An 18,165-nucleotide genomic window follows, 5' to 3' on the forward strand; every position below is an offset into this window, starting at 1 on the left:
TGGTACCTGATGGGTCCCCCGAACCCCCACTGCCCCCAGTAGAATTAGCGCGGACGTGCGAGTGAGCACAGCGGCCCTTTAGTAGCCTGGAACCTCCCGCGCCGGTTCCGGCGGCAGCACGCACCGGGAAGCGTTTGGGCGCTGCACCGCCCTGCGCCCTGCCCTTCAGCCCCGTACTCGGAGGGAAAAGCTCGCCGCTTAGGGCCCGGCAGTTGTCGAGGTGGTTTTCCTAGTAGTTGGTGGTCTGAGGTCAGGCCTCAAGTGGAAACGGCATCACCATGATGACCGGACGGCCGGGCCGAGTGCCCTTAAAGTTGCTGCAGGATGAGGCCCGGAGCCTGCCCCCGCCCAAACTGACCGACCCGCGGCTCGTCTACATCGGCTTCCTGGGCTACTGCGCGGGCCTGTTTGATAACGCGCTCCGGCGGAGGCCCGTGATGTCTGCAGGTGAGGGCTGTGCGGGCGGGATCGACTGAGAGAAGAGGGGGTCGCAGGGCTACCGGCCGGCTCCGCCATAGACCCGCCTGAGGTGTCCTGCTTTTCCGGGCCTTTGCCTATGTGGCCCCGCCTCGCCCCCCCGGGCCGTCCGCGGCCTGTTAGCTCTTCAGAATCGGGCAGAGCCAGAGTGTCACTAGGCACTTGAAGAAACTGACGTTCAGTGAAGCAGGGACTTACCCGTGACTCCCCAGTAAGTCTGTGATGGACCTAGGACAGCTCCCCTTTCAGTTCGCCCTGTGTTGTGTGCAAAAGTGAGTGTTCATTCCGTGCCATGCACTACTGATACCCTACGGGCATTATAGCATTTAGTCTTCAAAACACTTTATAGGAAGGTATTATCCACAAACGAGGAAACAGCCTAAGAGAGGTTAAAGCAGCTTGCCCAAGGTCATTACGCTAGTAAGTAGCAGAGTCTGTTTTTTTTTTTTTTTTTTTTTTTTTTTACCTCACAGCGTATACTTGAAACCAGTGCTTCTCAAACTTAATGTGCATATGAAAACCCATGTATATTGTTAATATGCAGACTTTGGTTCAGTAGATCTAGTGAAGAGCTTACCAACAAGCTCCCAGTTACTGCTGCTTGTGGTGGTCTGGGAGCCATACTTTGAATAAGTCTCTAAACCACCAGGCTGTACTTCCTAGTAGTATGCCACTGGCCTCCTCTCAGAGACTGACTATTCTGCTAATAGGTAACACAGTATTTGTGCTAAAGACTGGATTTCCAAAGGGAAAAGAGGAGAGGAACTTTGGAAGAGGTGTTTTTGAATTTAGCCTTATCAAACAACTGAGAGAGGGTTCTCTAGGCCTGTGGGGCTAGTGGGAGCAAATGGAGGCAAGGGCCTGAGGCGGGGGTGGGGGGGCATTTGATGATTAATCGAGTGTACAGGGTTATTAATCGAGTGTACAGGGTTAGGACAATAAGTCTACAAAGGAGATTTGGGTAAACCATGGCAGTTTATTCTCTAGGCATACAGGAACTTTATAAGCTTTTAAGAGCTGGGTAAGTGCAGTGATCAGACCTGTGTTTTAAAAGGTCACCTTTGTCAGCAATGTGAAGCATTGATTGGAGCCAAGGAGCACAGTTAGGAAGAAAGATAATGCAATGGTTCAGGCAGCTAGGAATCATCCCACTTGTGTCTCTTTAGCCTTGTTCAAGCTGTATGTCATGCCTGGGGATCAGCTTACAGCCGATCAAATCCCAGCATTTCCAGTGCTCAAATAGTATTGAAATCTCATCTCCCTTGGACATGACCCCTCACTACAGAAAGGAGTGATCTGTGTCCAATTCTGCCTCTGGGGACATAGGGTTTTCTCTCTTTTCATCACCATTTCATATCTGCCCAAGTCTGTTGTTTGGTATAATGAAAAGAGCTCCACTTTGGAACTGAATGGATGGCCTTGCTTTACTGCTTCCCAGCTGTGTCATTTTAGGCAAGCTACATGGTAAGGCTACTCAGAGCCAGAGTTTCCTTATCTGTAAAATGAGATTAATTATTTGCATATTTGTTGTGAGAATTAAGTGAGTTTCTGTAGGTAAAATGCCTGACATACAGAAGGTACTGGACAAAATTCCCTTTCCTTAGCTCTTGTTACACAAAGACCTTACTATATAGTTGTTCAACATATACTGAATTCCTGTGCCAGGCATACTTTGCCAAGCAGTGCGTTACATACTGGGTATGTGAGGTGAGGAGCCTGTAGTTGAGTCAGGGAGGCTAAAAAAGTAAACAGCCCGTTACTCATCTTGGTGTGACAGATACATGTTTTGATAGAGGTGGGTGAGCAGAGAGCACTTTGGGAGCACAAAGGGAAGTACAGATGGAAGGGAGGATGTTCCAGAGGAAGTAAAGTTTGGCTGAAGTGTGAAGTATGTACCACTTAATCTCACGTCATTATTGTCATGTAGCAGTTTGTGCCTTTCTGGGAGACAGAAGAGTGTAGTAGTTAAGAGCATATGCTTTTGGTTTGACACCATCTCCTCCCTACTAGCTGTTAGGTTCTGGGGAAGTTCCCTATCTCTGTGAGAACTAGATGAGATAATGTATATAAAGCACTTAGCAAGGACTAGGATTCAGAGTTCACGAGTACCCTGAACTTCCCTGAATTGCTTTGGAAAATTTGGGTCTTGAGGACTTTATTGAAAGAGGTTAGTCTCAGTAGCATTTATTGAATGCTTATTGTGTTTGTCTAGTTCAATGTCTGGCATATAGTATGTGCTCATGAAGTATTTAATGAATGAATAAGTATGTGCAAATCACAAGGAAGTATAAAACATGGTCCCAACCTTCCAAAGGTTTACAGACCTGATAGCCATATCCATTAAAAAGACAAATTTTGGGGCCGAGCCCGTGGCGCACTTGGTAGAGTGCTGCGCTGGGAGCTTGGCGATGCTCCCGCCGCGGGTTCAGATCCTATATAGGACTGACCAGTGCACTCACTGGCTGAGTGCTGGTCACGAAAAAACGACAAAAAAAAAAAAAAAAAAAAGACAAATTGTGGTACAAGTTTATGCACATAGGGTAACCAGTGTGACACATAAATGGTGTTTCTAAGAGAGTTGAAGGAGTGGAGAAGGACAGAGATATGATGGATTTTGATACTACAGCCTTGGAGTTCCTGGCATTCTGTGGGTAATAATGGAATATTGTCAATGAAGTAGAATTGTGCAAATTAGCAGGAAGTATTAAATAGAATTTTTTCTTAAGTTTTTCTCTTATCAGCTGTTTTTATTGCAATCTTTTTTGTGGTGGTGGAGGTGGGGTGTTGGTGGCTGGCCAGTACAGGGATCAGAATCCTTGACTTTGATGTTGTCAGCACCATGCTCTAACCAAGTGAGCGAACCAGCCAGCACTTATCACCTGTTTTTTAACCCTTGTTGCTGGTTACTACTTACCTGCCCTCAATTTAGAGCTAATTAATAATCTCAGTCCACAAAATTAAATATTGATCTCTAGCTTCATATATCAATAATTTGTGGTGTTCTGCAAAGAGCATAATGGCTTCCAGGTTTAGATTCATTGATTGAAGGAAAAAAGGGGAAAATGATTGTGGAGGGGTTATGCATGTAGTGAGAGGAAGACCACCACCGAGAGAAAGAAAGGAAAGGTTAGGGAAATGGGGACTTGGGAAGAGGCCAAGCCATGCCTTTATGGCTTGGATGCTGACATCATCTAAAACATATATGGAGTCTTTTTCTGTGAGGACTGTGAGTCATTATAGAGAGAGTCTGGGTCTTTATGTAGTCCAGTGGAACATGGGAGAACTCAGCCCATATTGGTTTGCTATATTGCAGGTAGCCCGTTAGAGGAAGCAGGGGCTGTTCGGGATAAGGGAGAATGAAAAAGAGCCTGGGCCCTGTCCATTCCCAACTGTAGGAATATTTTGCATTTTTATTGTTTTACACATTTTCCAAAATACTTTTACACACATTTTCCTTGGTTTTTATACTACTGCTGTGAGAAAGACAGGATAGGTATTATCTCTGTTTTAGAGGTAGTCAATTGACTTGCCCAAGGCCATTCATGTATTTAGTAAATATGCTATGTGCTGGTATACAAAGATAAATCAAACATTGGCTTTGCCTGGTGGTAGAGACAGAAATAAATTACTGTAGCAACTTATATATTAATAGACATGAGTTGACACTTTTAACTCCAGGAAAGATCTGAGAAGACTTAGAGGAAGTGATGTCTGAGTTGAGTCTTGAAGGATGAGGAGGTCGCTAGGCACAGAAATAACCAGTATGTGGTATTTAGCAGCATGAAAGTTTGCGTGAGGAATTAAAAATAGTTCAGTATTGCTGGAGCACAATGTGCATATCAGAGAATATCAAAGATGAAGGTGGAAGAGTCAGGTCATAAAGGGCCCTGGAAATCATATTCAGGAGTGTGGACTCCTGATGGACATAATTGAAGGATAGAAGGGACTGACAAGATAGAGTTGCATTCTAGTAAAATTCCTCTAGTGGTAGGGTAAAAGCTGGGGTCAGAGTGGAGTGGTTCTGGTGAGATCAAAGGGAGAACATTTAGGCCAAATGAGAGATAGTTCTCTGAAGTGAGGAAAGGAAATAATTACAAGGTAGAATTGACAGGACTCAGTGACTGGATGTGGGGAAAGAGGGTAGAAAAAGGGATGATTACTGGCTTATTACTTGGATTTCTTGGTAAATAGTCCTGTCATTCCCTGAAACAGGAGAAAGAGATATGAATAGGAAAGAAATGAGTTTGGTTTGGGGTATTTAGGTGAACGTGTTTGTCAAACATTTGGATATATATGTTATTCAGCATGGATGTCCCAGGTGGACCTACTTATGGTTCATCAGCACATAGATAGTAGATAAAACTATAGAAATAAATGATTTCTCCAAAAGAATGTGTGTGAAGTGATAAGAAGAAAAAAAGTATTGTGGGGGCATAGCTAGAAAATCAAACCTACACAGTAAGCCGTTTTACAAAAATTGTTTCCATATAAAAAATTCACACTTTTGGATTTACACTTCAGACTTTCAATTTTGACTTTCCCTGAATCATGTGATTTGATCCTTCCAGTCTTATTATAATAGGATGATTTTTTTAATAGGGTGATTTTTATAATATAGTTTTTGAATAGGTAGTACATGCAAATGTTACAGAATCTAGAGGGTACAAGAGAGAATCCAGTGAAGAGATTTTTTTTCCCTTTTTTTTCTTGCTTTTTCCCCTTTTTTCCTTTCTTTTCTCCCCCCCCCCCCCCCGGCCCAGTGCTTGAGATCACACCTACGTTCCCTGGATGATCCTATGTCCCCACTGCAATCCTGGGATCCCTGCCCACAATACAGCCCCACTCGTAATCCTGGGATCCCCACTTGCCAGCCTGGGACTCCCACCCACAATCCTGGGAACCCCATCCGCATGCCCAGAGTCCCCTCCCCAATTCTGAGATTTCCTAATGAGGTATGTTTGTGGCATAACTGACTGTTCTTGTAACCAATAAATATGCAAATATAAATCGGGATATGGAGACAAACCAAATTTTGCTTTTAGACTATTTGTAGAGGACTTTCTCTCACTCTCATCATATTCTGAACAGGCCCTAAAATACAAGTTAGTTAAGGTCTAAAGTTAACTTATTAAAACAGAAAAAAAATTTTTTTTTCTGTTCTTAGTCCAGGATTCAGGATCCCCAATCCAAAAATCCAAAATCCAAAACGATCCAAAATTCGAAACATTCTGAGCACAGACATGACACCACAATGGAAAACTCCACATCTTATTAACTCATGTGATAGGTCATGTCTTTATGCACAAAATTATAAAAATATTGTATAAAATTACCTTCAGGCTACGTGTAAAAGGTGTATGTGAAACATAAGGGAATTTCATATTTAGACTTGGGTCCTATCCCCAAGATATCTCATTATGTGTATGCAAAATTCCAAAATTTGAATCCAAAACACTTCTGGTTGCACACATTTCAGATAAGGGATACTCAACCTGCACTTACTCATCTACCTTTTTCTATGAAGTATTTTATGAAACCTGAATTTTAAAAATCTTGGGTTTTATCGTTAGTTAAGTTTGCAGACTTAATGTTCTTTTTCATGATTGCCAGATTTCTTTAAGAAGATGTAGGCTGTCTCAAGGTCAAGGGTCAAGGCTGTTTGTTCAGGATAGCCTGTGGAAAGGCTTTTTTTATTTAAGCAAAATAAATACTATAACAATATATATCTGAAATATAAGAATGTAATTCTTAGTACACATTGACTAATTTTTGCTTTCTTTGGGATTTGTCATTTGAATTTCAGGTTTGCATCGCCAGCTTCTATATGTTACTTCCTTTGTTTTTGTTGGATATTATCTTTTAAAACGTCAAGACTACATGTATGCCGTGAGAGACCATGATATGTTTGGGTATATAAAATCACACCCAGAGGATTTCCCTGAGAAAGGTATTTCAAGTTAATTGTAGAAAACCTCTTTCCTTACCCTGTATCCTTTTCCCTGTTTAATCTTACTCATGCCTGTTGCTTCAGGGACCTTCTATATCCTGTTGATTTCCACATCGTCGTCTATAGACCAGATTCTCTCAAATTCATATATCCCATTTCTGGCTAAGTACCTCTGTGTCCCTTGGACAGCAAATAAACTCATGTCCTTTCTGTCTTCCCAAACCTCCTGCTGCTCTATATCTTCCTTCAGTGAATAGCACTACTGTCCACTTGGACATTCAAGCCAGAAGCCTGAGAATCCTCTTCAAGTCTTTCTCTTTCACTTCCCATTAGTCATCCAGCCTTAGTTCTAAATATTTCTCCACTTGAATTCTCCTCTCTCTCCCGCTGCTACTACCCTGGTTCAGGCCCTGATAATCTCTTGCTTGGACTGTTATACTTGCCTTTGGTCTTATTTCTGCTGACAGCAATTCTGATCACATGTCTGCTTAAAATAGCTATCCGTTGCTTATAGGATAAAATCCAGACTCCTTAGGATGGCTCATTTTCCCAGGCTGAGCTAATTGCCTGTCTCTGGTAGAAACTCTTGGCCTATACCTTTTATTCACCACATTATATACACGACTGTGTCCTTCACTGGACTGTAGCTTCATCTTTGTTTCCCCAGCCTAGCGCAGAGCCTATCCACAGTAGGCACTTACAAATAGTAGCTGACCTGAAGTACATGGAACCCTGCCACACCTCCCATCACTCATCTTTTGCCTCATGAAATGCTTTGTCCCGAGCCTATCCTGTATCACTTTGTACATGTCACACCTTCTTCCTGATACGTTCTTCCTCCTCTTGCCCTTGTTTCTACCCTATTCATCTAGTAAATTCCTTCTCAAGATTCATCATCTCAGTGAAGGCTCCACCGAGCTATTGACAGGTATTCCCTCAGCACAGTCTATCTCCGTTCTACTAAGAATATAATTGTAATGTAACTTTTCTTGCCTTTATTTAAAAAAAAAACATACAGGGCCGAGCCTGTGGCGCACTCGGGGGGGTGCGGCGCTGGGAGCATGGCGACGCTCCCAGCGGCCGCGGGTTCGGATCCTATATGGGAATGGCCGGTGCGCTCACTGGCTGAGTGCCGGTCACGAAAAAGACAAAAAAAAAAAAAAAAAAAAAAAAAAAAAAAAAAAAAAAAAAAAAACATACATAGATGTGCACATATGTGAACTCTTTGCAGGCTGGGAGTTTGACTTATTAGGACACTTTTTTTTTTTTTTGTCTCCCCAGGGCCTACAGAGTATTTTGGACACCGATCCTTATTAAATGTGTGAATGAATGAATGAGTGAGGGAAAATTTTGCACTTGTAAATATATAAATAGATTTTAAATAGATTTTCCTATTGGTATAAATGTTTAATATAAAACATTTACATATCATTAGACTGAATAATCTCTCAGGTCCTATTAGCTCTAAAATTTTATTAGTCAGTTTTCCCATGGCCTTCGGTCACATATGTGATGTTTATGGTAGGTCAAAAAGATAGAGTTAAAAAAAAAAAAAAGATACAGCTTTTTGGCAAAGAAGAGCTTAAAGACTATCATAAAGCCATGAGTAGTGGATGTATCAGGAATGGGGAATACTGGTTCCTGATAATAATACTGTTGGGTGTTACAGCTGGAAGTAGTCTTGAAAATACTGCTCCTAGGAGTGAGACCCAGGGGATGAGTAGTCTTCAGTCCCAGACCTCCAGCTCTTTGCCTAGAGGTATTTCCACTAGCCCCCTCTGTCAGCAGGAGTGTGTATAGCTGTAGGGCCCATTCTGTCTCTGAGCAGCAGATTACTGGCAGGTCTTCCAAGAGCCTCACACTCTGACAGCAGGGGCATGGACAGTTTTGACCACATCAGGTGCTGGCCTCTCCTAGCTGACCTGTACCCTTCCCTGTTTATTTCTTCCTTCACCCCTTCAGCCAGAATGCCCTCGGTAGCACTTTGCCCCTCCTGGCAGCCTCTGGTTGTCACCAAATTCCTCCAAAGTTATTCTTAGTTCGATGAAACCAAAATGTTTCAGTAATTGCCAAGGCATTGTTGAGGACAAGAAAATAAGAACATTCTTAGGGGTTTGTCTTAGTCCATTCAGGCTGCTACAGCAAAGTACCTTAGACTTGGTAATTTATAAATAATAGAAATTTATCACTCACAGTTCAGGAGGCTGAGAAGTACAAGATCAAGGTGCCAGCAGATTCAGTGCCTGGTGAGAGTTCTCTCTGCTTTATAAGAGCATTAATCCTATTCGTGAGGACTCTGCCTTCATTACCTAATCCCTAAGTCCCCATCTCTTAACATCATTGCATTGGGGATTAGGTTTTAAAATATGAGTTTTGGGGGACACATTCAGACCATAGTAGAATTTCTATTGATAAGATTATTGAATATTAATTTTTCTTAAGGAAATACAATTTTTAAAACATAATTTAAAAATAACTCTTTTGTCTTCTTTTATAGATAAGAAAACTTATGGTGAAATTCATGAAGAATTCTATCCAATACGTTGAAGTCTTCAAAATGCTTGCTCCAGTTTCACTGAGACCTGTTATTTCTGAATTTTATGGAACATGTTTTCATGACAGCTGAAGTTTATGTTAATCTATGTGTTAACACCTTGTAATTAAAATAGTTATCGTGAGTACTGTGACTGTTTTGTTGTAAGAAAAATAGTTAATCAGAGAATGGTCAGTTTTCATTTACCCAGTTTTAAGAAGACTTAAAAATGGAGTTTAGTTCTAGTTTGAAGTCAGCAAACTACAGCCTATGGGCCAGATGTGGCTCACTGCCAATATAGTTTTTTTTTTTTTTTTTGTCTTTTTTTGTGACCGGCCGCACCGCGCTCAGCCAGTGAGCGCACTGGCCATCCCTATGTAGGATCCGAACCCACGGTGGGAGCGCTGTTGCGCTCCCAGCGCCGCACTCTCCCGAGTGCGCCACGGGGTCGGCCCTGCCAATATAGTTTTATTGGGACACAGCCATCCTCATTTGTTTATATGTTGTTTATGGCTGCTTTCATATTACAGCAGCAGAGTTGAGTAGTTGTGACAGAATTTACAGCCTGCAAAGCCTAAAATAGTTAATATCTGGCCCTTTACAGAAAAGATTTGCCTGCTCCTTTCCTAATACAAAGCAAATGTAAAGAGAACCAGATTGTGGAGGGTTTTGTGAGTCATGCAAAATAATCTCGATTCAATCATATAGGTATTAGGAAATCACTAAAGGGTTTGAGATGGGAATAACATGATCAGGTTTGTATTTCTGAGCTCTCTCTGCAACAACAAAAGGTGGTTTGGAAGGAGGAGACTCAAGACAGGGAGAACATTTGGAAGTCTGGTACTGCAAAAAGGGGTCTTTGCTCTTTGATAGATCATCCTGGAAAAAGTGAGTTCAGTAGCTAACACTATCTACAGTGGAATTTGGTATAATTAGAAACGAGAGACTTTGAGGTATCAAATGTTCTGAGCACATTCTAGACAACAGCTTAGTTCCTTTTCTAGGCTCACTTGCTTTTGCTTTTTTGTTGAGTAATTCCAATCATAAATAAAGCTTTTAATAATTTTCTTGAAGGGGGGGGCGGGAAGTAAAAGACTACACCTAACTGGAATGATGTTACTCTTTATGAAATCTAAATGCTTGTCCAAAAAGTTTTTGTTTCTAAGTTCAGATTTTATAATCAGATTAGTTTTTAGAGGGAAAATGAGAGTGTTGTTTCTTTATATGTGATTTCAAATTAGGTGGCAGTATACATATAAGAAGATGGCGTCTGAGCAAAATCAAATGAATTCTATTTTCTTGAGTACCACCTGTAAAAAATGAAATCATATTAGAAAGAATGCTTTAGAAATAATTAAGAGACATATGAATACAAGGTTTTATTTCTTTATTGCTACTGCAATGAATAGGTTTATAGTTCACATAGGCTCGACTTCATCAGTGGTCAGCAGGTACAAGAGGGTGAACTACTCAACCCATGGGACTCTGCTGCCTCTTCTGTAGAGTAAAAAGCAAGGGCTAGAGCAAATAACATAGATGAGAGTTGGAGAAAAAATCAGCCTATTATAATAGCTTCTACGTGCCAGGTTGATTCATCATCTGTTTAATTTTCATAATCTTGTGAGGTAGATAATATCCCCATTTTATACATGAGGGAATTTAGGCTCCAATGGGTTAAATAACTTGCCTGAGATCACATAGTGAATGACTGCCAAGAGGAGGGATGTGAATTTTGGTCACATGCTAACACCAGTGCTCTGTCTACTGTACCACACTGGACAGGTAACTTTGTCTAGTCCCTCATAAACCACTGGTCACTACCCCAAGCTGGTGAGAGGAGTAAGGGGAGCTGTGAATAGCAGCACATCCTAAAGGTAAGCCGGTGATTGAAGCCGGTAAGTCCAGGAATTGGTGTTTAGAGAAAGGTAGAGAAGCATTCCGGAGAACTGAGTCGCCTTCACTTCTAGCTACAGGTCCAGGCCTTTCTGGTCTCATCATCAGGGCTAGTGAACTGCTCCGTGTCCTCATCACAGAGTCTGCTTTCTATCATGTAAAGTTATCTGTGGAGCGCAGAAATTTTTAAAAACCAAGTCAGTATATACTCAAACAACTAAGGTACTGTCACATGCCTAGTGAAGCAGGAAGAACGATGAAAAAACTCAGTGTTTGGTATTGCTGTAGGAAAACTGGCAGTGCCTTAGCACTGTAAGAAGAATTCATAGATTGTCCAAGCTGGAATAACCCGTCAGGTTTCTCCTACATTTTACTAACAAGGAAACAGATGTAGAAATGTGAAGTAAGTTGTCTGAGGTCATACAAGGTCAAAGGCAGAGCCAGGACAAATGCCCAGATTTTTAAACTATACCATACTACCTCATTGAATGAAAATCAGGTTAGGTTGTGTCGAAGCATTGTGGTGTAGAATTGCTGCTCTGGTCTTTGAAGCTATTTGGTTGGTCAGTGAGTGAGGTTTCTACCCACTCTGCTATCCCCAATTTCCACCTCCAGCCCAGGCTGCAGAATTCTAAGGCTTTAAAGAACACAGAAGATCTACTAGTGTAGAGAAAAAGAATTAGACTTAGGCCAGGGTTCATATCTTGGCTCTGCCATTTACTGAGTAACGTTGGACCCATTTTATTTTGCAGGACTCCAGTTTTTTATCTGCAAAAGGGAATGATAATTCTATTAGATAATTGATGTGCAAGTGATTTTAAAACTATAAAAATATTCAAATATGAACTGTTATTTTTACTACTATGGTTATTATTCAGTAAAGAATCTGAAACCCAGAGAAGTGAAGTGGCTTACTGAAAGCCTCACAGCTCATTAGTGGTAGAACCAGAACTTGAACCCAGAGCTGTTGACTCAGCCCAGTCTAATTCAAGAACTTCTGAAAAGTGGCTCAGGAAGTCTCAAGGGAACAGGGAAATAGGATTGAAGTTGACAGTTTAGGTTTGAGGTGGGGGAAGGAAAAATGGCTGAGAAAATGCCTGGTGCAGAGCTCTCCGTAGGCTCGGTGCGTTTGGGAGTCCATTTTTATTCCCCATCATTACAGAGCATCCTTAAAGCAGATTATGAAGATAACAATACAGCAGAGAGGAAAGAACACCCCACTCAAGGTTGAGGCCAGTCTTGCTTTTGTCTTCGTGACTTTGGGCTAATCACTTCACCTCTCTGGCTTTCCTTACTAGTAAACTGGAGATAAAAATCTCGTCCCATATACCTACATCTGGTGGTTTTGAGATTCCAATGGACATGGATGTGGTTTATAACTGATGAATCCAGTTTGTGGGATAAGGGCTGGCAGGTGCTGTGATCCAGTTTCTCCTGATCTTTACCTAGGAGTGACTCACCTATGACAACCAGGTCCTCTTCCCACCTCCAACCCTATTCCACCACCTGCTTGTCCAGGTTGCTGCTAATGCACACCTCACAGCCACAGTCCCTCTGTGCATAGACATACAGGCTCAGACTCCAACACATATGCATATGTACACACAACAGGGTTTTCTAATGGGCATGCCTTCCACACTTGTGTGTGCCCGGAACGGATTAGGGTACCAAGACAGTGGTCTCCCGGCTTTCCATTTGGCTGGTTGCAACCAGCATGGCCAGAGTAACCCTGCCAGTTGCAAGAGTACTGTGAGCAGCCTCACCTATGTACCCACATGTGCCATGTAAATGTAATTTTCCATGTTCTGTGACCTGAAAAAGTGTTGGGAAGCACTGCCACAAACAGAATTCACGATGCACACCTAAGTAAATACACATGCCTTGAGTAATTCTCTTCGTTTGTAAAACGGAAATAAAAACTATCTGTAGAATTATTGTGAAGATCAAATGAGATAATTCTATGTCAAGCACTTAAGAGGCTGTGCTGGCACTAGTGTTCAAATGGAAGCTATTAATACATGACATCAGAGATTCTTAGGATTCGTGGACGGGCCTTGGTGGATGGCATATCCCCTGAAATTGTATGTACACATATGTGTCAATATACCTGAACTCTGGGGAGACAGTCCATAGCTTTAATCAGATTCTTAAAGAAGTTGACAGAACACATTTGTTCAACTCATACATCTACAAACTTTCATATACTTAGTAATAAATGCACACATGCACAAACACAAACATGTGCACATGATATATGCACTCACAAGCCACTTTTTCCTTCCCTCTCCATAACAGTTCACTGCCCTTATTCACCAATTTTGGATCAGAAGGATAGTAAGGCAGATCTGGTCTTGCCCCTCCCCCCTCCAGGTTGTAGTCCCAACACTCTGACGTGAGGGTGGGTCTGTCTGAGAGCCGAGTTGTCCCTCTCCCACTGGGTGACACTACCACCCCCTCCGCTCCCCTGGAATGTCTCTCAGTGGACTCTGACACCCACTAGCATGGCCACCATTACCTTCCCTAGGGTCCGAGGCCTACAGGCCCTGTCCCGTCATTTCCTGGTATTTCCTTGTCACCTCCTGAGCTTTCATGGTGAGGTGGGTGAGGATGTGATGCAGGCTGGAGAAGTGCAGGTGGAACTGGGCTTCCAGATCCAGCTCCTCTGAGGCCCTCTCGTCCTCAGCCTCCTCTATCTCTGCAGCTTCGTTCTCTGACTCATCGGCTTCACCTGCCACCTTGGCCTGCCACTCCTCCCGTGGCAGCAGCCCGTGGTCCACATCCACGCGGATGGTTTTAAGCATGGTGAAGTAGGTGTAGAGATCAGGGGTCCCAGGCTCAGCCGGGCCCCTGTGCTCACTCAGCTGCACGTCCCGCAGAAGGCTGGGGATCATCACCACCTGCTCCATGTTGCGCACCACAGCTGAGTACCGGTCCATGACAGTCAGCAGGCAGTTCTTGGGGTAGCGCTTGGTAAGCACCTGCATGGCCGCTTTTCTCTTACACACTCTGTCCAGCACACTGCCCAGAACTATTTCTAGGCTCTGATGGTAGATTGACAGGGTGCCAAAGCCCAGCCATTGGGTCAACACAGTCCTGTTTTAGGCCAATCCCAGAGCTCAGGCCTCAACATCTACATCAGGTGATCCATCTGCCCAGGGACAGATATGCCAGCCTTCTTCTTGTCATTTCAGCTCTACATGACTGCCTCTTCAAGAGCCTGGCTCTTCCTTCATCAGCTTGCAGGGCCAGTTAGAGGGAAGCTTTTCCCTTTGGCAACTGGTGCACTTGACCTCAAGGCAATAAATAATTCTTTCAGGTCACCTGAGACCAAGCTGCCTCTTTGCTGCCTGCTTAGGGTGGCCTCCTAATGAACAGCTCACTTCTTCAACCCGGGTTGCCTCAGCTGTGAAATGAGCAAGGGACGACCGAGGGTTACGAAATGAAATAGCTTGGTGTGGGGCAAAGAGCATTGAAATCAGGGCCAGAAGCCTAGTCCTGCAATTTCCTAGCTGAGTTTCTTGATGGCTCGCTGGCTAACGTTTATTGAGCACCTACTTTGCATATCATGTTCTGCAGCAAGCTCTTTCATGAGTGATCTTACTTAATCTTCACCATAAGCCTGTTTTAATATTCGTGTTTTACTAATGAAGAAACTAAGGTGCAGACAGCTTAAGGAACTTGCCAAGTTCCCACTGGAGCTGGGATTCCAGCCCAGGATCACTTCTCTCCCACCTCCAGTCAGTGCTCTGGACTGATGCATGAAGTTATATAAGTCACACAAATTAACTGTATCCATATTCTTCTCTGTAAATTTGAGGTGTTGTGAGAATCAAATAAGACAAAGCCGAGAAAATGCTGTGTACACCACAAAGCATAATCCCCAGATGTAGTATCTGTGCAGATTCTAAATTATTACTAAGGCCTCTCCAAACTCTAACCAGCAATTCCACAAATTACAATGCTTCCTCTTTGCCATTGACTTTGACCAGCAGTGTTGGAAGATAATAATGCTTTGCATAGCCATATTGTCACAGTTTACAAACTTCATTTGTTATATTTACTTATGAGATTATTAGGAAAATTAAGGCTCAGAGAAAGGCCCAAAGTTGCATAGCAAGTTAGTGGCAGAGTCAAGTAAAGAGCAAGACCTTCTGGGTTCTGGTTCAGGTACCTGCTCCCAACACTGCCCTGTGTAAAATGACCTGTTGGGTGATGATACCTCCCGCCCTGACAGGGGAGGAGAGCAGAGGAGAAGGCAGGGAGGGGATCTTGGGCTGAAAGGGATCTTGGGCTGAATGGGACTTTGGGGTTGTCTCATTTAAGCCACTCTCACCTCCACCCCGAGGCAGGAGCCCTCTCTGCACCCTCCCAACTGTCAATCATCCACTCCACCCCTCCCTTCCACTCCTTTGGCCAGAGCTATAAGAAAGCTCACTTTTATATTGAACTGAATCCTACCTCCCTACAACCCCTTCCTATTGAATTATAATATTCACCCACCCCAAAGTCACCGGCCTTAACTGTGCTTATATTAGCACAACAGAGTAGTGTTCAAAGCCATTCCTCACTCCTTAACTCACTTAATCCCCACAACAGCCCTATGAGGCACAAAAACATTAGCACTCCCCTTTTCAGATGAGGAAACTGAGACTTAGAAAGGGAGAGGTACTTGACCAAGATCCCACAGTTCAGACATGGCAAAAGGAGGCTCAACCTAGCTCTGTCAGGCCTCAGAGGAAAGTGGGCTGGCCGTGCACAAAGCCACAAATGACCTGGGGTGATCCTGTGTTGGATGGTTGGCCTTGCTTCTCCAGGGCAGAGGAGGCAGCCAAGTCAAGGCATGGGCCTACTGCGAAGGGCAGAATTTCCATTTTAACCCTTTCTGCACTGCAGGTTGTGGGTGCAACAGAGCACCAGGCCTCTCTGAGCCTCAGCTTCCTCTCACATTGTAATAACAGGAGCAAGCATTAATTGAGGGCTTATTATTCTAAGCTAAATTAAAATATGCAAAGTTCTTAGGACAGAACTCAATCCTTCTAGCAATCATTGTGGAAGGTGGTCCCCACTTACAGATGAAAAAATTGAGGCCTAGGAAGGTAAAGTAATAAACCTAAGAACAAACATTATTTATTCTTAGAAAAGGAGGAGTTGGGATGTGTCATGACTCCTACCTACAGGTGATTACGATGGTTAGAGATGATGTTTGCGAACTACCTAGTATACTGTGGGACCTCAGTAAGTGTGCACTGCCTTCCGGCCACTTCCACTCGTCACTCTATGCTTCCTCCATCCATTATTTATCCCTCCGTGCTAGGACTTGCCACTCTGCATTGCAGTTTGTTTTGTACCTGTCCCAGGGCACAGCACTGCAAACGCTCAGCAAATATTGGTTGAATGGTGACCATTAGATTCACTTCTTCATACATTCTAGGGTCTTTGGTTATGATGTCCCGTCACCTTGGAAAATAGAGTCCCAGGCTTGGTGGGAGACAGTAATGAGATCTCCGGTTTGGTAAAGGAGCCTAAAAGGCTGCGGCCATGTGTTGCCACCCAGGAGCTATGTGTAATGGCAGGTGTTTAAAACGACCTCATGGGCCTGACTATAAGGCTCTTTCCAGAATGATTCCTCAGGAAAGAAGGGGTTGTGCCATACTCATGACCTGACAGTCTTCATTATATGGGGTGCTTTTTGTACTGCTTTATTACCAACAAAACTGTTAGCAAGTCACATTAGCCCAATATTACCACAAACAGTCAGCAGGGTGAAGAGTTTGCGTAAAATAGTTTACTAAACTATAAATGAAAAGGGACAATTTTTCTAAATTAATAATTAAGTTAAAGAATTTAACAGATTACTTAATTAAACATTAGATTAATTCATTCCCAGCCCTATAAGATTTTTTGGTTTTGGCCTTTACTGGGGAAAAAAATCTTCAAATGTTTTCTCCTCAAGAAAAATGAGGCTTCCCTTCTATTCGCACATCCGAGATTGCTGAGTGGTGGGTACAGCCAAAGACCATAAGGCTGGAATCTGTCATCTGGGTTCTGGCACTGCCTCCAGGCCCACTTGCAACCAGGCTCCCTAGGCTTCAGCGTCACGCTGTGAAGCGAAGAGTTTGGAGATCTCTGAAAGGAAGGTCCATCCAGCCCTGATTGTATAACTCCTTCTGAATCCATGTCTGGGTCCTGAAGGGCATTACTCTCTGCCTTAGTTCTTGCGTTTTTAACCCAGCCTCAGGGTCACCAAGTCAGAACTGGAAAACATGATGTTCTGCTTGTGGACAGGGCTGAGTGAGCTGACTCCGGCATGGTGGGCAGGCCAGGAATGCCCCGGCAACTGCCTCCTGCTTCTTTTACCCAGTGGCTTGGGGCAGCCCTGGGCCCCCCTGGGCCTCACTTGACCCATCTATAAACTGAGAGGGCTGATCTTTGTTAAGGCCTCTCCAGCCCAGACTTTGGGGACTCCTCCTGGGCACATGGCCCCTGTACCTCGTCATGTTATTCTGCCTCTACATGTGCATTTTAATTCCACCTGAGACCAGTTTATTCCCTGACATGTTCCCGGGCTTGAATAAGAGGGAGAAAGGAAGGGAGAGAGATAGGAATGCAGAAAATGAGTATGTTACTGAAAAAGCGAGAGAATGAATGAATTAGTAATTGGGTGAATAAATGAGCTGTGCGAGTGAATGAGTGTGGGACGCACAAGGAGGCCTGGGAAAGAGTGAGAGGAGGGTCCTCATGAATGGTCACCCAGCCAGCAGGCTGTGGACCAAGACTGGCCCCAGATCTCCCTGGCAGACAGAAGGCCCTGGATAAAATGTTGCCAGCCACGTGTCAGGTTAGAAGACAGACAGGGGGTTCTCAGGGGACAGGCTGGACTCAGGCAAGTTCTCGGCATGGAGAGAGGAGGGAGGCAGGAAAGGGGAATAGTTGGGTCTTTTGAGGATAAAGCAGGACTGTGGTTCCAAAGGGACTCAGTTGTTCCTGCTCTCAAAGATGACACATCCCAGGGATAAGAGGTTATCTGGTCCAGCCAGGCTATTTCAGGTGGGAAAAAGGAGGGAAGGGAAGAAGCAGGAGCTAGGACTAGACCCCAAGCTTCATTCAGTTTCTCAAGTCTTCCCTCCTGCCCTCTTGTGGGGAAACTGAGGCTGAGTGAGGTGCTTACTGGAATGGCCTCAGCAGAGCTGCTGATGGCCTCGCCCTCACAGTATCTGAATGGACAAACTGAACTGGCTCCAGATGGACTGGGTCAAGGCCCTTAGGGCCAGGCCAGGAACAACATGTAAATGTGGTGCAAGGGGTAAGATAATCA

General features: G+C 43.7%; 2 protein-coding genes across 2 annotated transcripts; one reads left to right on the forward strand and one right to left on the reverse strand.

Moving 5' to 3' along the window:
- Positions 1 to 137: 137 nt before the first annotated feature.
- On the forward strand, positions 138 to 9,102 carry NDUFC2 (NADH:ubiquinone oxidoreductase subunit C2). The gene is made up of 3 exons (XM_063095308.1): positions 138 to 447; positions 6,281 to 6,424; positions 8,922 to 9,102. Exons 1-3 carry the CDS (start codon positions 279 to 281, stop codon positions 8,969 to 8,971), a joined length of 363 nt encoding a protein of 120 aa, XP_062951378.1. The 5' UTR covers positions 138 to 278; the 3' UTR covers positions 8,972 to 9,102.
- Positions 9,103 to 13,384: 4,282 nt separating this feature from the next.
- THRSP (thyroid hormone responsive) lies at positions 13,385 to 13,834 on the reverse strand. Its single transcript, XM_063092820.1, has one exon. The coding sequence runs from the start codon at positions 13,832 to 13,834 to the stop codon at positions 13,385 to 13,387; it is 450 nt and encodes a 149-aa protein (XP_062948890.1).
- Between the last annotated feature and the right edge of the window lie 4,331 nt (positions 13,835 to 18,165).

Source organism: Cynocephalus volans, chromosome 4 (genome assembly GCF_027409185.1).
Source record: "Cynocephalus volans isolate mCynVol1 chromosome 4, mCynVol1.pri, whole genome shotgun sequence".
NCBI lineage: Eukaryota > Metazoa > Chordata > Mammalia > Dermoptera > Cynocephalidae > Cynocephalus > Cynocephalus volans.

Bases quoted from the DNA above. Each gene is read 5' to 3' on its own strand.
- NDUFC2 (XM_063095308.1), top strand. From the start codon at position 279: ATGATGACCGGACGGCCGGGCCGAGTGCCCTTAAAGTTGCTGCAGGAT. The intron at 448-6,280 runs GTGAGGGCTGTG...TTTGAATTTCAG, and splicing joins GAGGCCCGTGATGTCTGCAG to GTTTGCATCGCCAGCTTCTA. The intron at 6,425-8,921 runs GTATTTCAAGTT...CTTCTTTTATAG, and splicing joins AGAGGATTTCCCTGAGAAAG to ATAAGAAAACTTATGGTGAA.
- THRSP (XM_063092820.1), bottom strand. From the start codon at position 13,834: ATGCAGGTGCTTACCAAGCGCTACCCCAAGAACTGCCTGCTGACTGTC.